Raw genomic sequence first — 24,316 nt, 5'->3', positions numbered from 1 at the left:
ACAAGTGATGAATGTGAATTTGGAGAATTGCAAAAAAATAAATAATTATTAGTTCAAAGACATTTCAATCAGGCTAACTAACAAGAAGATACACCTCAAATCCCTTTTCTTGGTGTGTTGCCTTCTCTTGTTATTATGTAGGTTCAAAACGGGCATCTTACTAGGTGTGATAAGTTTATTCCTTGCCATTATGAGTTAGAAAGTAATGTATTTATAACTTTATAAAGTTCACAAGTTATATCTTCTAGACTTTGGACAAAATGTATTACTTCATGGAGGTGATAAGAAATAAAATTCTATGAAAAACTATACCCCAGTGCCAATAATTTCATTACTATATGGTTCAAGTCATATTTTCTATTTACGTAGTAATCTGTAGAGTTAACTCTGACCATAAAAGCGTGGAGAGACTAATAAACAAGATTTCACTTAGTCCACAGCACCAGCACATCACTGGGAGTCTATCATGGGAGAGAGAATCTTCTTGACAACACGCATTAAGTTCACCTTGGTATTATAGCATCGTACACATATTACAGCATCATACATTTATTAGTTATGATTTCCCATTTAATATATCATATTTTAAGTTTGACAGATGGAAAGTACATAGGACTTTGGTAAGAGTTATGATAAGAGGTTATACATTCAACCTCATTTGTATATACACAGATCAAGAAAATTATTATAGTAGAAGAATCTGACCTTTACATGGTATGTCTTCCTGTGTAACATTTTCAGCTTGAACCGGGGACTACAGCACTGATCCTGTTGCATAGCAATCCTGAGAAAACCGAGAAACTGAAAGAGCCCTGCTTTAAAATGCCAACTTTGCTTACATTCTGTTGACAGAATGAATTTTGGAACACAGGCTTCACCAGTCAATAATAATAAACAGCCACTTTGTACTCTGCACTAAACAGTAGCCAGGCGTGTGGATGTGGGAGGAACCTCAAAGAGAGGAGGCCTGGAATATGCAACTGACAGTTTATATTAAACAGCCAACTTTTCTTATCATTTTGCCATTACAAGCCAGCGACATTGTAAATTCATTTTATATATGTGTTTCCCTCCTTGTTCCCAGCAGAACGGTCAAAGCCAAGGGAACATTCCTTAGAGAGCTGCCGGGTACCAGCATTCCTTTCTGCCTACATAATGAATGGATGCTTTGTACATTATCTGACTTGCTCTTAGAGATTTGTATGCTTCTGTTCAACAAGTTTAAAAATTCATTCTGAAGCTCCAAACAATTGGATTGATCTGTGTAACTAGAATTTTTTTTTCTCTCTCTCAAATTGAATTAAATTACTCTGCTAAAGTAAGGGAGCAAGTGGCAAAAATAACATGTTAGAAATTCTGAAGAACTGGCTCATGTTTTTACCCATAGCCTCTTCAGATGCAGTATTTTAAATGTTGCACAAGTATGGTAGACAGACAATGAATGTCTATTGTCACTATTTCTGGCAGCTAAAATATAATGGACTCTAAAGAGAGTTGTGCCCCATTCTCTTTGACATGGAGACAGGAAGGGGAAGGAATATGGATAGAACCACATCAGAAGTTGATAGAAGGGAAATACTGAAACAGACTGAGTAGTATCTGTGTCCCATCAAAACCAGGTTTGTACTGGAAAGATATAGCCTGATTTTGAAACTAGCTTATGTGGCAGAAGGTTAGTATTGGGGGGATGCTTGCAGAATGAAGTTTGGTCAAATATATATCCACTTTAAGTTTTTCTTTCTTTTTTCCTTTTCCCTACATGGAAAAACATGCCTGACTAATTTGCACTTCTTCAGCAAAAGAGAAAGCTGAATGAATTTATCTAAGTACTTCAGGAGGAAAAAACCAACCAGATCTAAGTTCCAGATAATTCCTTCACTTGTCTCTTTTACTTTACTTGTGTTGTATTTGATTGGTACAATATCGAAAACTTTACTTTTGTGTATGCACTTAGGGGATTAAATAAAAACTTTTAGGTGTTCAAGAAAATAAAGTATTTTCACTAATAGCATCAGTTTCCTATGTTTACTGCATTAACATACATATAAAGGATAGTACGTATGAATTTTTATATCCTACATTGATAGCAGAGACCCAGGCCCAATCACAAGCTCCTTAAGATTATATATACCATGAAGCCACCAACACTTTGTCTTCTCAAGCATAAACAGAATGTCAATTCATGAATTTGATGATTTTCATCTTTGCCATGTATATGATACTGCATATAAACATCTCTGTTGTATTATCAACAAAGAAATGGATATAAAATTGATAAGTATTTATTGAGAACTGATTTATTTTCTAGTTTTAGCACTTTGGGAAATGTAAGAGGAGTGCAAATGATGGTTCTATCTTTAAATTTCCTAAAAGCCAGTGTGCACTTTTGTTTAATTTGTTTATATTAACAGCTAAATATTGATGGGAGTTCCGGCCAAGTCTTCATAGACACTCTTCCCTTTAGAAATGCAGAGATGGCTAAAGTTGTCCTAGCATTGTTAGGAAGGTAAGTCTTATGTCAGTAGTCCTTTTCTAGGTCATGATGCTGATATAGAGCTATAAATGACACATGTACAGTAAAGGGCTTTACAGGTTACAAAGCATTTACAAATGTACCATCTTAGTTATTCCTTCCCCGGCTCTGTGAAGTATGTCAGATTTTCTGTTTTGCAGATGAGAGCACTGAGACTCAGGGATGTTTAACTGACTCGCCTAAAAGTCACATATCTGATAAGTGTAAGAACTGGGAAATGGATCCAAATCTCTTTATTCCAGAAGATCTTGGGCTGTCTCCACCAACACATTTGCCAGAAGCATTGGACATACCATACAGTAGTCGTTGAAGCTGAACAAAGATACTACTTGCAAGAGGAAATAAGTGTCTGTTGAGAAACAAGCACACTGAGAGATAGCATTCTTGAGTTTGATAAAATGTTTACCCACGTAGGTTGATTTGTTCTGAATGAAAAATTGAATTCTGACTGCTCTTTTCATTTCTCATTTAGCATTGGGCAGCCTGGACCACGTGTGAGCAAAAACTGTTCACATTGAAAAGATCTCCTTTCTACAAATATCCCTGCTGTCAGAACAGAAATTCTGCCATCGGTAATTCATCTCTTTGTCTACAAGAGTCATGTGGGCTACTATGAACCACACCAAGAAATGACTTGACACTTGAGCATACACATAGTTCATCCATGTTTCTTTGGGATGGCAGGCTGGTAGGAAATCTGTCAAACTACAGGACTCAGGTAGGTTGCCTTAAAGGAAGTAAGTATTGGGAAAGAACACAAGGCTCTCTTTCAAAAGCTGGCATGCTGTAGTGGAGATTTTTCAGTATCAATAGGTAGCATGAGTCATAGATTGGTAATAAAGGCAGACTGGAAGGAATATAATGTAACGTAACGTAACGTAACGTAACGTAACGTAACGTAACGTAACGTAACACTACCATGATGATATTTGTCTAAACTCATCATTTAAAGACTAAACTTCCAGACTTAGGGAGCACAGAAAAGCAAAAGGTTGATATGGAGAATCAAGTGGGGTTCTCAGAGGATAGCCAATCTGGACAAAGGATTTTTTTTTTTTTTTTTTTTTTTTTTGAGATGGAGTCTTACTCTGTCACCTAGGTTGGAGTACAGTGGTGTGATCTTGGCTCACTGCAACCTCTGCCTCCTGGGTTCAAGCGATTCTCCTGCCTCAGCCTCCAGAGTAGCTGGGACTACAGGTGCATGCCACCACACCCGGCTAATTTTTTGTATTTTTAGTAGAGACGGGGTTTCAGCATTTTAGTCAGGATGGTCTCAATCTCCTGACCTTATGATCCACTCACCTTGGCTTCCCAAAGTGTTGGGATTACAGGTGTGAGCCACCATGCCTGACTGACAAAGGGTAATTTTCTAATTTTCACAGAAATTTTTGGATAGCTTCATTTCACTTCTGACTTAACTCTAAAAGATTATTCAAGCCTTCATTACTGCATTCACTGTATGCTCTCTAATTTTTTTCTTCTTTTTTGTGATTGCAGTCCTCAGGAAAAACAATAATGAATGAACAAAGGGAAAAGGTATTTGCTACATAACAAAAGCCATAGCAGCAGCAGCAATAGCAACAACATATATGAGACTTACTATACACCAGGTGCTGTCTAAAGCACTATATATACATGAGTTCATTTTCTCCTCTCAATAAGCCTCTAGAGTAGGGGCTATTACTATCTTCATTTTTCCATATAAGATAATGAAACTACTGTAAGGTTAACTGAACATGCCAAAGGTCACACAGCTAATAAATGCAGCATGATTTAGAACCTAGTCAGTTGGACTTCAGGGTTTGCACTCTTAACCACTAGGCTACATTACCTTTCCAGTTTAGTTGTTGTTGGCAGTTTCTCCTATTAATAATGCTACTATCTAAATTTAAGCAAATCTAGCACTGCTATTAGAAAATAAAGGATAATGGTTTCCGCAGTCAAAGAGCAATTTTATGGTCTTATTAATATAAAGACTATTAAACAGATTTGTAGCAGTGGACAGAGATGCATCCAATACAAGAGAAAACACAAAGTAGTTGAAAAAAATGGGTACAAATGAGAAAAATAATGTGTGTCCCCATAAGAGAAACACTTGGCCTAAAGTTCTGCATAATTATAGAGCAAATTTCAGCTGGGAGTACCAAAAAATTTCAGTCATGAGACAAGCAATATGTTCATAGTATAGCAGTTTTAGGACTAGGGGAGATCCTGTTTTCTGAAGGGCTTTTACAAATTCCACACTTCTTTCTTATCTGAGTCTCATCTACTCCTGTTGTGAATCTCCTTTCTCAGTTTCCAGAGAAAACTCATTTCAAAGTGCAGTTAAATTGACATAGGTTTGAGTCTTCTCTTCTCTTTCCCTTATTAGCCAAATAATGAGGAAAACTCTTTAATTACATTGGCGTCACTAAACACGAAATAATAACACATATCTGCTGAATAGTTTTGAATATTACATGGAATAATTTTTGTAAAATATTTTGAATAGCATCCAGAGCACAAGACATCTTTAATAAAAAATAGCTAATGCAAGGCTTACTATTGTAAGATAATCCATGTAGAAATCAGATGATTGAAATAGATTTCATGAAGGTACGGGACTTCGCTTGAGCCTTGAGGGATACATAGCATTGAGAAAGGGGAATAAAATAAAATATTCTGGGTAAAAAGAATAGCATGAGAATGGAGTAAAGGTGAAATGAATTTGGCTTATGAGCAGGGACAATGAATTGTACAACCTGATTGGAATGAACAATGAGTGTTGAGAGATATAGGTATAAGGCAGCCCAACTGCTTAAACCAAGTTAAATAAAATCTTCCTTTAGGAAGCCACTGAGAATAAAAGTTTATAAGGAAAAGTACAAAGGCAAGATTATTGAATATTAAATTTGAACTATTTCATTCAGCAAGTAGAATTACCCACGGTGTTCATAAGTAATAATACAACTGGGGAAGAAAAGGAAAAGTTATGGATGTTTTACTAGAAGAAAAACAAAGAAGGGAGATATCAAGAATTAGTGCTGTATCCTTCTTTTTATTATTAACCATTTTATTAACCATTAAGCAAATGGTTGTGACACTGTTCTAGAACATCATGAATAATCACATCCACATATTTTCTTTCCTGTGTAAATGGAATTATTTGTCTCTAAAATAGGACTCAGCAAATGAAAAATCCCCTATTTTAATATATTTGAGAAGTAAGGAAACAAACACAATGATGTAGAAAAAGTAACAATAAGTGACCAAATCTCCTTAAAAATTTTATTATAGACAAACTTGTATTATCGCTAAGCTTTTCTGAAAGCAATTAGTATGTGAATAATTACAAGGCCATTAGTTCCTCTTTACTGATTTTTACCTAATTTAAATAAGCTTGATAGGTGGAAAAGTGATCTGATTTCTAAGAACTTAGAAGGTCAGGAACGTATGATCCAAAATGGAAAAAAATTCTCCTAAGTAGCTAAATTGAGAGTAGAAAGAAGTGACACTAGACAGAGAACCAGAAGGATGTAAAAGGAGCCACGGGCACGCATAGTTGACCGGGGTCACACAGTGTGGAAATGAACAGTTCTACATGTATTAGTAGCCCTTGAAGGCATCACCTTAGTTTTACAGTGAAGCCAGATATTTAATACTCATGATGATGCTGAATTAGCCAGAGAAAGCAGATTTACATTCAATAAAATCTGTTTAAGAAAGCCGTGTATGCCAATACTTCAAATGACCAAATGACTTTTATTTGATACAATTGTTTCAAAAAGGTGTTACTGATTTAAAGAAAAATAAAACAAAAACAGTTACCCAAAAGTGGAACTCCCTTAGACTGGTGATCCAAAAATGACTCATTAAACATGAGCTCTAAATAGTAGAGCTTCTGGAGCACACCTGCACATACGCATACAAACACACACACAGAAACAGACATTCTATTATGAAGACATAAGAACAGAAATTGAGAGTAAATCTTTAGAAATGTGTACAGCAATCTGAAAAAAAAAAGCATGGGTTTACATTTTGCATGTCTTGTATTTGTAATTTTTTTAAATAATTCATTTTTATTACATATTACAAAAATATCAGTCTACTATGGATTTGGAATTAAAACAAGCAAAAAAGAAAAACCCAAAATGATCTTTCCTAGTAAATTTTTCGAGAAGAATCCATAGGAAGAAATTGGACCTACAGTCTTGGCCTTATAAGGATTCTAATCTAACCACTGAAGGTTCCTAACTAGATCAGAAAATGCAGTTGGATACCGATTCACAAGAGGATGTGACTGTTTTTTTTTCCTACTTATTCTATATGTGGCCATGCAACACCTTTAAAAGCAGCAGGTCATCCCAACAGAAACAAGAGTTAATTTGAGGACTGCTGTTTGGCTGGGAGCCTGGTTGTTCTAGGTAGATGAGGATTATGTTTTCAGGTCCACTGCATTGCGTTGTATGTTAAACGAGCAGCTATGGATTTAGGAGTCCACAGGCTCTGCTTTAAAACCAGCTGTTATTAAAGTCCTCAGAGACTATTATCCTGCTGTTTGTTGTCTTTGCTTTCATATCTCATTTGAAAATTCTCACACTTAAGCACCATAACAGCAGAGAGAAGGAATATGCTCTCTTGTGTCAGTATATACCCAGGTGGAAAGCTTTATTTCAAAATCTAATCTTTAAAAATGACTGGCCTAGGGTGGATTACCTCCGGAGGAAACTAAGCAAAATCCCATTTGTCAAGCTGCCTTAAGCAATCCCGAACTATAGTAATATGTGATGCTTTCTTTCTGTCCTTGTCTGACCCTCTGACTCTATTCTTAAAATTACTTTGTAAAACTGATGAGTTCATTTAAGATATATTAGGTTGGAAGTAAGATGAGACGTATCTTTCTCATCTACATCTTGTTTTTCCTACTTTCCTTTCATCCAGTCACAGTGCAAAATTTCTCAGCATATTTATTCATTACACAAACATGCATTAAGTACTTACTGCATGTCCATAAGTAGGGCCAATAGTATCTACCTTTTAAGGTTTTGGCAAAGATGAGGGATGAGATGATGTAAGTAAAACAACCAAGTACCTAACCCAATGCCTAACCTAGTGTGAGGCTTCATTAATACTGCATCCTTCTAGTCCCCCTCTCATTTTCTGCCATGCCTCCAATCTTGCTAGCAGAGAAGATATGAGGCCATTCAAAATGAATACTTAGTGCATGAAGATGGGAGCCAGAGCTATAGGCAGGAGCTAAGAGGCAGTTCTGAGGAGGTTCAAAAGGTGAAGTTCAAAGGGTACAGAGTAGCCACTGAGAGCTTAGAATGCAGTCTGGAGATCATATCTGAATCTATAAGGATAATATTCTACTGTAGCTTCTTGTGTAAAGGTGTAACGTTGGGAAAATAGTATTTGGTAATGATTATTTGGAGGATGGTGTTCAGGGTAGATGTAGCAGTGTCAGAGTGAAGGCAGAAAGTCTAGTTGACAGACAGTCCCAGCCATTCAGGAACCAAAAAAGCAGTGGCTCCAGAATCAGAGAGAAAGTAAAGAAGAGGGACGCTACCACCATTGAGCGCTCATAAGTTATAAAAATAGCTGCAAGTGTGATTTGATTTCATCCTTCTCTTGTCCTACCTTTGGAAGGTAGAATTCAGGAAAGTGGTAACTATTCACAAGTACATTTTAAAGATAGAAATGTTATTTTAAGTTCTATTTCTCAAGGAGTAAGAAAAGCATTACATATGCTATGTTTCTCTCTCTCTCTCTCTCTCTCTCTCTCTCTCTCTCTCTCACACACACACACACACACACACACACACACACACACCCCTTGGGGCCAAATAAATAAGAATGACAAAACCATTGATGCCAAATGACAAGGGCATTGACATCGAAGCTCTGTATAGGCACAGGTGACTCCCACCTTAAATATACCCTATCAGGCATTCCTAAACTATATGGGTGTGAGTTCTAAAGGACACAATTTTCTGAGTAATGGTGGGTAGAGTAATACTGCTTCAGATATTTTTTAAAAGTTAGAAGAGGCTCCCTTTTTACAATCCTGTGGATTTCAACTTATTGGTAAAGGCTGGAAATACTCAAATGCTCACAATGGAACATTTGAGTGTTTCTAGTATTCTCTTATTACAATCTGTTATGTGAAAAAAATTCCAGGGAGCACAGTACATATGGCATACTACTTATTGTGTTTATAAAAATGGTGAGGATAAGAAAATCTATTATGTTTGCTTGTTTACACCTAAAGAAACTCAAGAAGGATATATGAGACTTTTGTACCATGTGAACAGGCTACCTATTTGAAAATCAGATTAAAAAGGCAAAAGAAAATGCTAAAAAAAAAAAAGTTAGAAGACATAGACCCAGTGGAGAACTACGGTTGATATTCATTTGTCTCTGCACATAAAGTTTAAAAAAGAATGGCATGCCTTTGTAATTCTAGTGTTGACAGAGAAAACACGTCTTAAGACAGGCTGAGTTTTCTTTTTTAATACTATATGTAAAATCCATATAAAACACTTATACTGTGCTGCAATGTTATTTCTGATATTGCTATACAGCTTTAGTGTTCATAATTGGGTGAGCATTTCCTGCATGAGACACCTTTCAGATCACTGCCAACAGTAATCTTGAAAGGCCTTAACATGCAAACTCTAGATTGTACTTTTAAGTCACAGAGACAACAACAAATGAAAAGTGTGCAATGTTGAAGGTACTTCTGGTTTTATATTTTATGTGCAGGAATCAGTCTGTTTGAAGAAAACTGTCCTTATCTGAGAAAGACCAGATGGGTCTTTCCAACTCTGAGACATATTTATTATTGCAGAGCCATGATGAGGGGTGGGGGTTGGATAGGGGGGATAAGACAGGGCACGAAACTAATCCTTACAGCCCTTATAAATCCTTCATGCCAACTCTATGAAATAGGCCTTTTTTCCATGATTTTGAGAGGTAAAGTAACTTATACAAATCATAGAGTTGTTGTTATGCGGCAGAAGCAGAATTGGAGCACAGATCTTCTGGAAACTAGGTTCTTTTCATTCTCTTCCCTCCAAGCTCCAGTTTCTTTCCCATCCATTATATACAAAGCAAGTGACTTCCAATTTGGGCTGCATGTATCACAGCAACATAACTATAATAACTCATTAAGGCACCTGAGAGATATTTAGTTTGAGAGCACTGTGATGCTCTGATAGGAATGGCCAGCAACTGAATTATTTTCCAATTAGGTGTTGTTTTAAAAAATTTATCCTCGGTCAACTCAGAACTAATATCATTGATGATTTTGAATGGTTCTACGTGAACAGATTCAATTCCTATTTTTCAAATAGGTAACTCTCTTCCCATGGACCAATACATGTCTGCTTACGTTAATCTGTACAATTTGCCTATATTACGTATAGAGTTAAAAGCTCAAAAAGCTCTTACTTCTGAAATCTCTTTGTCACTAAGTTATTTTTTGTCCTCCAGAGAATCACTGTAGTTCAAGATTGTATATTAGGAATAAGCAATTAGTTGATGCCAAGTCTCATCCCAATAGCAATATGTAAGAAGAAGGCAAGAACATATGGCAAAGTGTCATAATTATTTTTGATCATACGCTAGAAATCATAATAGCAGCTAATTTCCTTTGGCTTGTTTTAATTATTAAGTTTGTAAATGCAAACAATAACTTCATTCCAGCCCCCACCTTCCCCCCAAAAAAAACCTCATAATATTCCCACACGACCACAAAACAGCCCTACATTGATGTAATTGTTTAGAATAGGTTAATAATATGAAAATCTAAGACATTTCTAGTTTTTAAATTTTAAATAGCAGGACACTTTTCAAAATAAACACATACTCATCAGACACAACTGTATTCATTTGTGGGCACTCTTTAGACTACAGCATAGAGACATTAACCTGAAAATTATTTCTAGGTATTCATAAGTTTTGAATGTTAAAGAAGGTTCTAGTACCATGATGTTAACTAAAGACCTGCTGGATCTGATTCTCTGGTGTTCTTTGGTGAGTTAATTTATGTCTGCTACCTAGTAAATTCTTTCTTCTGGAGAGTGTAATTTGTGTGTGCGTTTGCCTAGACAGTTATTTCATCCTATTTTACTTTCCTTCTCTTATGGAATAGGGTGAATGGTGATGGGGAGAAAACAAAGCTACTTTTTTGTTAATGTATGAGGAAAAGGAGGAAGTCAGGGGATATGCATATGGACATTGATGTAAAGGTAGGTAACATTTGGCATATTTGCTAGGGAAAAATGTCATAAATGAAAAATGGGCAAAATGCTAAGGGGCATTTCCTCATTCTTAGAACCCACTGTTCTGGGGGCCAGAAACCAATTCATGGGCTTTCCATTGTGATATGGTTTGTCTTTGTGTCCCTACCCAAATCTTATCTAAGACTGTAATCCCCGCATGTTGAGAGTGGATGTAGTGGGTGGTGATTAGATCATGGGGGTTGTTGTCCCATGTGACAGTGAGTGAGTTCTCATGAGATTTGATAGTTTTATGAGGGGCTCTTCCCATTCACTCTGTCTGTCTCCTGCTGCCTTGTGAAGAAGATACTTGCTTCCCCTTTGCCTTCCACCATGATTGTGAGTTTCCTGAGGCCTCCCCAGCCATACAGAACTGTAAGTCAATTAAACCTCACACACACACACACACACCCCTATATATATAAAACCCCAGTCTCCAGGAAGTTCTTTATAGCAAGTGTAAAAACGAACTAACGTACATTGTATATCTATTAATTCTTCCCAAAGCATTCAACTCAGTTCTGAAGATCCTAGAGACCCTTAGACCATTTTGCTGAAGCTGGTCTAGGGTACTTTTTGTGGCCTTTGGGCATGATGCAATGCTCCTTTCAACTGAAAACAATTACAGTGGAAAATCATCCCCAAAAGACAAAGTTTCAGAAAGCTTAGGCCTTTCCATGCCCATATGACATGTTATCTAAGTCTTATGAAGAACTAGAACAGAGAAGAGAATGACTTTACAGATTATTTTATATGATAAGACTTTTTACATGAGAGCTACATTGTTTTTGAGACAGAGTTTTGCCCTTGTCACTCAGGCTGGAATGCAATGGCATGATCTCAGCTCACTGCAACCTCTGCCTCCTGGGTTCAAGTGATTCTCCTGCCTCAGCCTCCTAAGTAGCTGGGATTACAGGCACCCACCACCATGCCTGGATAATTTTTGTATTTTTAGTAGAGATGGGATTTCACCATTTTGGCCAGGCTGGTCTCGAACCCCTGACCTTAGGTGATCCACCCTCCTTGGCCTCCCAAAGTGCTGGGATTATAGGCATGAGCCACCGTATCTGGCCTACATTTTAGTATGTATTAAAGAACAGTGGAAATCTGCCTCATAACACCCTGAGTAAGAAAGGAGAAATTGTAGCTGCATATCATCATTATAATTGACCCTGGGTATAAATGAAGAAGCCTCATTGTGAACAAAAAAGAGAAGTGATAACTAGGTCATGTCCGTAGTGTTTTTACCATGGACAGATGTTTTTGATCCACCCTTCTAAGGCAGGGTTATAAAGGCTGTTGAGATGTTGTAAATCTCTGCTCGAGTTTGTGATACGGTTTTAGATTTGGCAGAAAAATATTCACCAACAGGAGAATGAGAAACCAATGTGAACAATGCCCAATTATTAATGTTATCTTGAAAAGAAAATAAAAAGACTTGCTGAAAAACCTTTCTGCCTGCTTTTGTCAGAGTTCTCTTCCTTTACACATTCACTTTTTGATGTTTTCCTTTTGTAGACTGGCAGAAAGATGGGGATCACTCTAAAGTTTTATTAAAAATACTCTTAAAACTACAAGATGTCAGTTTTTCATTTTAAAGAGCCCATAGTCTTCTGAAAAAGTCTTAAGCAAATAAATGAACCAAAATAACATGTGATAGTGTTAAACTGGAACACAGCCCTCTGGGAACAAAGAGCAATTAGCCTTGCCCCAAGATTTGCAGATGCCATCATACAAGCAATGATATTTGATCAGGGTCTTGAGGGATGAGTAGCAGCTGGCCAGGGGGGAAGTGGAAGGGTGAAATTTGAAGCAGTGGGAAGAACATGAATAAAGTTGAAGATAGGATAAGATAAGAATACACATCAGAGCTAAGTAACTCTGATGTGAAGAGGGGGAGACCCAATGGGAGGAAGAGAGATAAAGTGGTAAAATCAAAATTTATATATGTAAATTATATATATAATATATATAAATTTTATGTATATATATGTTAATATTATATATGTATATTATATATATATATATATATATATATATATAAATTTTGATTTTACTGCTTTACTGCCATTGATGTAAAAGTAGGTAACATTTGACATATTTGCTGGGAAAAAATGTCATAAATGAAAAATGGGCAAAATGCTAAGGGACATTTCCTCATTCTTAGAACCTACTGTTCTGGCGGACAGAAACCCATTCATGAGTTTTCCATTTCGATATGATTTGGCTTTGTGTCCCCATACAAATCTCATCTAGGACTGTAGTCCCCACGTGTTGAGGGGGGGACCTGGTGGGAGGTGATTGGGTCATGGGGATGGTTTTTTCCCATGCTGTTTTCCCATGTGACAGTGAATATATATATATATATATATATATATATATATATATATATATTTGTAATAATACATATATATAATTTATATATGATATATATGTAAAATATAAAATTTATGTATATATAGCTGCACAGGAAGGAGGGCCTGGATTGTGAAGGGGCTTTTATACCAAGCTAAGGATTTGGACTTTATCATGTGACGATGTCTTATCTGTTTAAGATTTTTTGATAACATCATCTTGGTGGCAGTGAAAACATACATTAGAGTCAAGAACACCAGAGCCATGGGAAACAGTTAAAGGATGTTATGACAGTCTGAGCAAGAGATATGGAGATCTAAGCTAAAATAATAGACACAGGATGAGGAAAAGGGAGATGTTTCCGAGAGATTGGGAATACAACTTAGAGACTGACTAAATGCAAAGATAACATATAGGGAGGTAAGTTGGGTTTCTGCCTTAGAGAAGAAGTTGGGGTGATACCACCACTTGTTATTAAAGTATTGAATTTTCAAGGAGATATGAGCAGTTTAACATAGGCTAAGACTTAGTAATAGGGCGTGGAAGGGAGAGTGGTGTTGACCTTTGTGGGGGGTACATGTTGTCCACTCATGGGCATGTAGCCTGAAGTAGGGGTGGTAAAGAGGTGCCCAGCAGGGAGTCTGCCAGTCTGTGTTCTCTTTCTTGCTTTCCCAGGAGTCTATTTTCTTTGTGTCATCGACACATGCCTGTGAGCATGAACTTGCATCACGCATCAGTAGTTTCTTTAGTACAGTGGTTTTCAAACTCGAGTGAGCTTGAGAATCACCCAGAGGGCTTATTACAACACAAGCTGCTGGGCTTCATTCTCAGAGATCATGATTCTGTATGTCTGGGGTAGAACTCAAGAATTTGCATTTCTTCCAAGTTCCCAAGTGATGCTGATACTGCTAGTCCAGAGACCCCATTTTGAGAATGAAACACTGTTCTAGCATAACAGCCCTTAATCTTCAGAAGGTCATGAATGCCTTTATAAGAATGATGGATCTTCTCCTCAAAAACCTGCAGAAATATTCATAAACACAAAATATGACCTATTATTTCATGGGCTAGTGCCACTTCCACCTCCACCTCCAAGAAATACAATGGATTAATAAAGACAACATATCCTTCAAGTACCATTTTAAAAGAAAACACCAAGGAAGAATTATACATTGGAAAATGGCACCAAAATATGATTTTTATGTGTTCTAAGATGCTTATTTATGTGTCTTAGAATTACTCACAGTGATCCTAATTACAAAATGACCTGATCTGGGGAAGCAGACATATCCAAGGACAGTTCTTGGGTGCTATGAGGAAATTCATTTCACTCTAACCACATTAAGGTTAACTGACCTTTTCCCATTTTAACCTGCCATCCACTTGGGAAATAACAAATATCAGCGAGGTGGGTGGGTAACCATGGAGAAAGGGTGTATTCAGCCAGGGGCCTGCCTGTGAAAGGATGCAGCAGTGTGCACCTCGGGGAAAGCGGAGGTAGGGCTCTAGGCCCTCTGTCTGGTAGCCCAGGGAAACAGTTCAAGATCAAAGGAAAAGATAATTAAGAATGTGCTTAAAAGAAAACTTCAAATCAGTTGTGCTACACAAAGATATGAGACAATTCCTGTTGTAGAGAAAAGAGCATTTTGACTTCACCCTAAGAATCTTTCTTATGTGCTTTCCATAACCCAGAGGTATAGATATTTTTAAATGACCCTGAAAAGAAAGCAGAGGTGTTCTTTATTTCATGAAAAGGAGGCAATCTTTCATTTAAAGGACCTTAACCCTGCTCTGCATGCATGCATGAAGTCAGGAACACAAGGCCAATATTGTATTATTCATTTTGGCAACTATAAATTCAATTGATGGCTCTGAGGTAGGGGAGAAAAAGGCCCACTGAGCTAGAGAGCAGCACTCTTCCTTTGGCTTATCAAAGAAGTGATGGTGCTACAGGCAAGAGTGCCCTATAATAATCTAGGAAAAATACACCTCTGAGTCAATGAAGGTTTTCTGTTACTGCATGGGCTGTTTTGCCTACAGCCAAGAAAACTCTGTCTGATGGTAATGTTTTAGCTGCTGATTCATCTCCTCTGTCTTCAGCAAACTTTTATTGGGTCTCATCCTGGACACATTTACCAAGCAATTTCCATAATGATAAAATCTCTTCAAATGAGATTTAAAGCATAATTAAAAGGCAGATGTGTTGTGGTAAAGGCGTTCTTGGGCAGTGGCCACACATCATCATGGCATGGAGCTCTCACTCAGCCAGCCTATGAAATGACCCTGATTTCACTCTAATAAGATTACATGTCCTTGTTTGAGGCTAATGGCTTCATTAGAAAAATAAAAATAAAAGAAGATAAAATAGGCTATTTTTTGGAGATATAAGTCCATGAACATGAGTTAGATGTTTGCACCCTTCTCTCTTCCTTCGGTCTCTTATACCTCAGAGGCAACAAGAAACTCCTTGAACAGGGAAGTGAACACTAACAAAGGAACAGGTGAAAGCTGAAAGAATCTGCTTGCCCTGAGAAGCTGAGCTCCTTATGTCCTAGGGTCTATTCTCATGGTTTTAAGTGTGATTGCTAGAAAAGTGGAAACTGCAGGATACGATTCCCTGAATGGATGAATGCTTGCTCCTGGAAAACTGCCTGATACCCGAGAAAGAAAGAAAATATTCCTTGAGCAGTAAATGCTTGAAATCTGAAAAGTAGCTAAGACTATTTCTCCTTCACTGGAAAATCAATATAAGATTTTAAGCTTTGGAACTTCCCAAACCCCAAAATAGCTTGCCTACCCAGATCCTGATTCATAGTATGCATTAAATGATATGAACTGATTTTTTACTTGGCTGCTGGTTTTCAGTATTGATAGATAATCATATCACATGATAGGGAAATCATATTAACACATGGGGCAAATAAAATATTTCAAAAGATCAGATTTGAGATCCAAGATCACCATTAAATAATAGATTCTGAAGCATTTAAAAGAGGACTTGGAAATTTTAAATGCCATATGTTTAATCACCTTTTTAAAGCATAACATGACAATATTCATGGAGAATCAATATGCCATATAATGTCTATGTTACTTACAGCAGAGAGTTCCACTAATTTTCTGTACTCCTTTCTTTGCCTAAAAGAACTATTTCATTTGGCACGATATTTTTTGTGTAGAATAAAATTTATCCTTGTGATTTGGGAGTTATGAAATACCTCGTGTTTTAAAATATCATTAAATGTTTGGAATTAAACTATAATTAGTAGAAATCATTTGTGGGTCTTTAATTCACTAATGCTGACAAATTCTCATCAAATAGTTACTATGCTTTCAAGTACAATAACATCTTTGTAGGCAGATGTAAGATACTAGAAAAATAACGTAGACTTTCAAAGAGAAAATGAACCTCCCATACGTCTGAAATAAAAGCAATTTAGACATCTGATATATTTTAAAAGAAGCACACAAGTTACTCTGTAAAAATCAGTTTACTTGTTGAAGGCGAAATGCTATCTTCAATTTGCTGTTACAGCAAACAGCTAATGGCAAGTTTGACTTTACTGTAAAAATATCCTCTTTTAACCAAATAACCTTCCTTAAATGTTGGATAAAATTTTCTGCCAAAAAATTCCCCTACTTCCCACTATCACCATCACAGATAAACGGATTGAAAAGACAACAACATTCTCAGTAGAACTGTTTGCTTATACTCAGTTAACCAAGCTTCTATTGCCTGATTTCACTGCCATGGAAATCCTCCAGGATAACTTGGGTAGCAGCTACTTCTATTACTTCTCCAACATCCCACGGCTTCCAATTGCTACTGATTTCCTGTTACAATCAGTAGCCTAGAAACTTGAACCACCCAACTGTTTTAAATGCGGAAGAGAAAATCCAAGGGAAAATTGGGAACGAAAAAGTGTTTCCATGTTCCCGAAGAGTGGCATTGTGCTTGTACGACTGTTATTCATCAGCCTTGACTTTTTGGAGAGGCAGTTTTACTTTTATACCTAGTCTAATATTTCTTCTTACTAAATGGTGAATTAGCACAGTGCAAATATAGCAGTCATCCTTTTGACATCTTTACTCATAAAATAAGCAAAAGCAATATCCAACTTATAAAGAGTTCTCTAACCAAAAATCATTTGTGAATAAATGGTCCAGAACTCCACACTCAAATTTCCACAGATACAATAGTCATATACATGTCTCAGACCAGCATATACATATATAGCTATTTAACCTATAACATGGATGATTTATGTCATTTTGATACCATTACTTTGGGTCATTTGATTTGGGAAATACACACCTTTTGGGATATGAAAGAGTCAAGAAGTATGGAAAATAAATACTAGCTCTTTTAAGACCTGGATTTGTCCAGCACCAAACAAAGTAGATATAAGTGGGCATCTCCTGGTGCCAGTATTTTCTACTCCCAAAGTTCTTATGTTTTAATCCTCATTCTATCCTATCTGTTGGAAACCTTATTCCCAGAGTAAAGACTGATAACTTTCACATTCTGGGAGATTTTTATATTTTAAAAAGGGGGCTGGGCATGGTGGCTCACATCTGTAATTCCAGCACTTTGTCAGGCCAAGGTGGGTGGATCACTTGAGCACAGGAATTTGACACCAGCCTGGGCAATGTGGCAAAATCCTGTTTCTAAAGAAAATACAAAAATTAGTGGTGTGTGGTGGCACGTGCCTGTAGTCCCAGCTACTTGGGAGGCTGTGGTAGGAGGGAGGATCACCTGAGCCCAGGGATGTTGAGGTTGCAGTGAGCCATGATTATGCCACTGCACTCCAGCCTGGGTGACAGAGTGAGACCCTGTCTCCAAAAAAAAGGGGAAGCTGAGTTGAACCAAACCAATCTGAATCACAGATTGATAGGATTTCTAAGAATATAAGAATACAAAGTAAAAATATTCAGATGGTAGCATCAGTGTCTGGGGACAGAAAGGCTTTAGCTATTCTTGGTAGGCAATCTACTTTGGTTAATACTATGAATTGGCTCACTTAAACCTACCTACCATCCTTCCAGTTGGACAGGTTGGAAATTAAAAACCTTATTTGCCAGACTTCCATGCAGCTAGTGTTCTGATTATGAATTAGGTTATAATGAGTTAGGGTTGTCAGATACCAGACAAGGTACCCAGTTAAATTTAAATTTTCTAAACAATCTTTTTTATTTGGTATAAGTATATTGCATGTATTATTTTTATTTGCTAAATCTGGCAATGTTTTACCAAATGTGTATGCTTGTGAGAGATCTGGAAGGTGCAAGTGAGGTATAAGCCACCTTTCTGTCCCTTTTGGTTGTTTATATTGGTGAGCTTAGTTAAAGGAACATGAGATTTCCTACATTAGAGTTCCAAAGTCCATTCTCCAGCTTCTTGGTTGGAGAAGGGCCTTTGCTAACAGTATCTTCAAAAGTGGTAGCCTCTAAATTTCAACCTCCTGGTTCCCAGTTCACAGTTACAAAGTATGGCTTTGAAATCATTGCTTCAGTTGTTCCCCCGGAGTTTCCTATTGGATCAGTTCTATTTGTTTTAGAAATCTATCCTTGAAGCCAAATCTAAAAACTGCTACATTAGCCTTTCTGAAATTTTGATATGCATCTAATTCCCTGTAATAAGTCTCTCTCTGATTAACATACCTAGAGTAGTTTCTCTTTTCTGCACTGAACTCTGTAATATTGACCCTCAGGTCCACCTCCTCTATTTGTTTCTACTACTTGGAATAGCTTCCTTTAGTCATTAAAAAAAATCTACAAACAATACAACTTTATGGTTTTCTTAACATGGTTCTTTGTCACAGCAGAGATTTCCCATCACAGAAGGATAGAAAGTGAGGAAGGATAGTGGATTTGTACCTATAGACAGATGTCTTATTTATTTTATTTCTTTTTTTTTATTGTACAGTGTTTTACTGTAATTAACTGCGTAGCACAATGCTTGTTTCTTTTTAAAATACACAGTCCTTCGTATACATACAAAATAATTTGACATTTCAATTTAAAAATTCTCTGTACTTATGTCTAATATTTCCCTATGGTTTTCTATCTTCTTTTTTCTTCCCATTTATTTATTTTATTGTATTTTAGGTTTTGGGGTACATGTGAAGAACATGCAAAATTGTTGCATAGGAACACACATGGCAGTGTGATTTGCTGCCTTCCTCCCCATCACCTACATCTGGCATTTCTCCCCCTGCTATCCCCCCCCAGCTCCCCACCCCCCACCGTCCCTCCCCTATTTCCCCCCAACTGACCCCAGTGTGTAGTGCTCCCCTCCCTTTGTCCATGTGCTCTCATCGTTCAACACCCGCCTATGAGTGAGAACATGCGGTGTTTGATCTTGTGCTCCTCTGTCCGTTTGCTTAGAAATAGAAATTCCATTTGACCCAGCAATCCCATTACTGGGTATATATCGAAAGGATTACAAATCGTTCTACTATAAGGACACGTGTACACGAATGTTCATTGCAGCACTGTTTACAATAGCAAGGACCTGGAACCAACCCAAATGCCCATCGACGATAGACTGGATAGGGAAAATGTGGCACATATACACCATGGAATATTATGCAGCCATCAAAAACGATGAGATTGGGTCCTTTGTGGGGACATGGATGAACCTGGAAACCATATTTATTTTATTTCTAAAGAACATACTGCACAAGACACTTTAAGTTATAACAATGCATTAAAATACTAAACAGTATATCAGCATCCCTTGGAAACATTTTACTATTATTTTTCTTATCTCTTTTGTCTCTCATATCTAGATGTCAAATTTTCACTGAGAACTAATTTGATGCCTATGGAAAATATATGATTCAACAGTGCCATAACATGATGTTCTATTAATTAAAACATGATACACTGACATTAAATTTCCAAATAAAAAGATGCCCAGAAGTGAAATATCACAAACTTGATACATACATATAGTCATGTGTAGGAGTGGAGGGATACTAAGGAAAGACAGTGTGTTTTCAAATGTGGCTTGCAAGTGTGAGGTGAACACTGGTGAACAGAACTTACCTCTCTGCTGTCAACACCTGGAACAGTACTGAGCACACTCAAGGCACTCAATAAACTGAGCTTAATTTTTTAAATCTTTTAGCTCCTTTCACCCACTCTGTATACAATTTTATTTCCCAAAAGTACCAGGTTGTAACATCAGGAAGAAGATATGGTGAGCATTGACCACCTCTGGTGGTCAAGGTCTCTACTCCTTAATCTCATGTAATTAGGGTGATCCTATAGTTTATGATCCAAACCTGAACAATTTTGAGAGTGTCCAGGATACTATTAATAATTACACAGAGTCAGGCACACTGGCTCATTCCTGTAATCCAGGTGCTTTGTTAGGCCGAGGTGGGAGTATCACTTGAAGCCAGGAGTTTGAGATCAGCCTGGGCAACACAGCAAGACTCTATCTATACAATATGTTTTGAAACTTAAAAATAAAAATAAAAAATAGTTAAAGCAGTTTGAGACCAGCCTGGCCAACATGGTGAAACTCTGTCTGTACTAAAAATACAAAAATTAGCAGGGCCTGGTGGCGGGCGCCTGTAATCCCAGCTACTCAGAAGGCTGAGGCAGGAGAATAGCTTGAATCTGGGAGGCAGAGTTTGCAGTGAGCCGAGATCGCGCCACTACACTGCAGCTTAGGTGACAGAGTGAGACTCCACTAAAAAAAAAAATTAGCTGGCCATAGTGGCACAAACCTGAAATCCTAGCTACTCAGTAGGCTGAAGGAGGAGGATTGCTTGAGCCCAGGAGTTTGAGGCTGCAGTGAGCCACTACACTCCAGCCTGGGTGACAGAGCAAGACACTGTCGCTAAAATAAATAAAATAAAATAAAATAAAATATAGAAAAGTAATACGAGAATAACAATTAAATATAGTAAAGTAATACAAGAATAACAGGCATAAGCTGGGACAGCCGTAGACAAATTAGGACGGATGAGCCCACAGCAGTCAACAAAATAGGCAAAAGGGTCTGACTGAGTCCTTATGTATTCCCAGTAGCAGCTGAGACAGCCTTTCTTCCCACTCATTCTCTCCGAGTAACAAAAGGTCTGCAACATGACATCCCTTTCTGCCTGGGGTTCACTGCACCCGGTGAATTGATCACTGCACCTGTTTCTTACATTCAGGGAATGACAAGCAGAGAAAAGCCAGTGGTTCACAACACAGTTCGTGCACCCAGGAGCCCTCTCACCATGGGGAGTAAACACCTTCAGTTCTGTTTGTTACGGCAAAGAAAAATAAAAAGAGGGCCAATAACAAATTGCCCTTCAAAGAAAACACTTCGTGAGCCTGTGTGTAGCAAAGATAAGAACGAGGACACTGTCAAGAGAAAGATCCTAGAATACCTTCTTGAAAGAAAGATTTCTTAAAAAAAAAAATAATAATGCGAGTGAATGCTGCTACGACTATTGTGTATCATCTGCTATATCCCTCTTAGCAAATGATGATTAAAGTTTCTGTATCTGTCAGTAATGCAAACGGGAAAGAATTCGCTTTCTTGAAATTTACTTTAAAGTCTCCTTTATGGAGAAATGATTCATTCCACATGTATTTCATATCCGAAATCTAATACAGATTTTATGCTGGCAAAAGTGGCTTTGTGGGGCTCCCATACCAACCAAAGAGTTCTTCTTAGACATTTCTACTTGTATCTAGACAAAACAGGGACATCAAAACAAAACAAGAACACAACAACACAACAAAATCCTGGATTTTCGATTTAAAAATCATGGGTTCAGAACTGGTTTAAATCTAAAATCCATAATAAGAGAACTTCAAAGAGATATGGTGTATTACACACATCAGCCCTTTTCTTTTGATAAAGAGCAGAGAGAAGACACTGGAATGGAAAACCTGCTGCTGCTCTGGGAGCTCCAGAGGGCAGGGATCTTATCTGTCTTGTTTGTGGCTGTATCTCCAGCTTCCAGCTTGATAGCTGGTATGCGTCTGCGTTTGTTTTCAATAACGTTATCGAGTAAATGATTGGACACATTAATAGATTAGTTATGAAAGATATCAAGTACTGGAGAACATTAAAGAAGGCTAATTATGAGAGTCAAGCAGTGGGTAAACTTGATATGCACCTAGATAATAGAGCACTGGTTTCTCTTGACAGCAGCCCAGTTATTATATGATTGTTTTAACCACTTGTTTCGCCTCCGAGTTTCCAAGTTACAGCAGTTTTCCTCACTACTGAAAGTGTGATGGTAGGACACCAGTTTGCCATTGTCGCTTCATTCATTCATTCTACAAATACTATGGGAGATGCTGTGATGAACAAGACAGACACTGTCCCAGTCTAATCTGGGGTTTTCTGTTATAAAAAAGGATATCAGGGTTTAGATTAGGTACTCTGAATGCAAAGCCCTTTGAAAGTTGGAAGTTGGACAACTCTGAATACGTCGGGAATCGTAGTACAGGATGAACAAGCATCTGGGAGAATTTTCTTAATTTAACACCTGGAAAATCAGCTAAAAGGGTAAAACTGTTTGCACAGAAAACTAAACCATTTAAGAAGAGATTGAATAGTTAGTTATTAGGTTCTTTTGATTAGCTAGAACACCTATGTTGGGAGTTAAAAATCTCAAGGTAGGCTTTTTTTGTCCTATAATATCTATTTGAACTAGCCACATGGCCTGAAATTAATGAGATAATTGAAAACTATTCTTCTCCAATAGAATCCCCTCATTTTATGCAAGGTTGCTTAGTGGCCTAGGATTGATAATAATAAGTAAGCCAACCAAACAATCCCAAACTTATTTGCAGTATCTTTTATCAGCAGATTTCATGGCAGTTGCTATATATTTAATTGCAATAAATTAGGGAAAGTTTAAATGAAGGAGGTGAGAAAACAGAAGGAAAAGAGGTAGAAACAAGAAGAACAAGGAAGATTCTGAAACAGTTTTCATAAACTTAGAAGCAACGAAATGGACTTAAAACTGCAAAGAGAATAGAATGGACTTAAAACTGCTCACTGACTGTGTACTCAACATTTTTTCTATTAAATAATATCCTAGAAAAGCTATTTCAAATTGCCATTCACCTTAAATCTCAGACTCCAACAATTTCCTCATCACTGTGCATTTAGCTGCAGCTTCCACTTCAATGAAAAATAAACCCAATACAACAATCCCACCTTAACGTTTCACCAAACTTACAAAACTACCAGTAGCTATGCTCATCCTCCTTCCCTCTCCCCTGATGTTGTAATAGAAGCTGTACTTTCACTCCTATCTGAAGGTAATTTCTAAATGTCATCTTTCTGCCTTCTCAAGTACGTGTGCTGTTGATTATCTCTAATTTCTCATGCATCCTCAGCCTCTCCCTCTCCACCATCTTCTTCTCATTGCCATTTAAACATGCGTAAGTCACTACCCTTTTACAAGTGTGTTCTTCCTGTCTCTATATCCATCTTCTGCTACTATAGTCCTTCCTTTCTTTCCATCACAGCCAAAAATCTTAAAATAATTGTTTTACACTTGCTGCCCCACTTTCTCAATCCTCATTCATGCCTTAACCTACTGCAATCTTGGTTCTTTATCACCACAGAGTTCTCCATAATCAACCTGGAAATTACTTACATAAAGGTTGTCAATACCCTCCTTGTTGCTAAATTAATATAATATATTTTGGTCTTATCTTCCATGATGGTTTTGTAGTATTTGACAACTCTAAATGTTACTTTTTCTGGAAACCTCTCTTCCTCTGGATTCCGTGACATGACACGTACCTAGTTTGTCTCCTATCTACTGAACTGCAAATTTCCCTGTCTCCAACGAAAACGTATTTTTCTTCACTTACCCCTGAAATTTTGCTATTTTCTTGGGTTCACTCTTAGGCCTTCTTCTCTTCTCATCTACAAACTTTACTCTGAACCATTTCAAACCCTTGCAAAGTTTTAATTACCTATATACTGATAACTAAATATCCAATTAAGGATCTCTAGCCTAGAACATGCCTCCATAGGTACAGCTCACATACCCGGGTATCATAACTTCATCTACACTATCATCATCACTCACCTGGACAACTTCAACAGTGGGCTGAAGCTGTTTTCTTGCCTCCAGTTTGCTAAGCTTCCTTTGGTCTCTTGAAATAACATGACATTAATCACTTCCAG

At 37.3% G+C, this 24,316-nt stretch overlaps 1 protein-coding gene across 10 annotated transcripts in view; it reads right to left on the bottom strand.

The window, feature by feature from the left end:
• The window catches only part of DMD (dystrophin), a 2,133,401-nt gene that overhangs the window by 414,984 nt on the left and 1,694,101 nt on the right, over window positions 1-24,316 (bottom strand). Inside the window, exon 1 of one of the 10 annotated variants that reach the window (XM_017548506.2) lies at window positions 706-794. The exons of the other annotated variants lie outside the window; for them this stretch is intronic. Coding sequence (XP_017403995.1) covers window positions 706-777 — 72 coding nt within the window. The 5' untranslated portion in view covers window positions 778-794. Of the gene's footprint in view, window positions 1-705; window positions 795-24,316 lie in introns of those variants that run through there. 10 annotated transcript variants of the gene reach the window in all.

This window comes from Cebus imitator, unplaced genomic scaffold, assembly GCF_001604975.1.
Source record: "Cebus imitator isolate Cc_AM_T3 unplaced genomic scaffold, Cebus_imitator-1.0 Scaffold208, whole genome shotgun sequence".
NCBI classification, from domain to species: Eukaryota; Metazoa; Chordata; class Mammalia; order Primates; family Cebidae; genus Cebus; species Cebus imitator.
The sequence above is the reverse complement of the archived record's forward strand: the minus strand, read 5'-3'. Positions and strand labels throughout refer to the sequence as shown.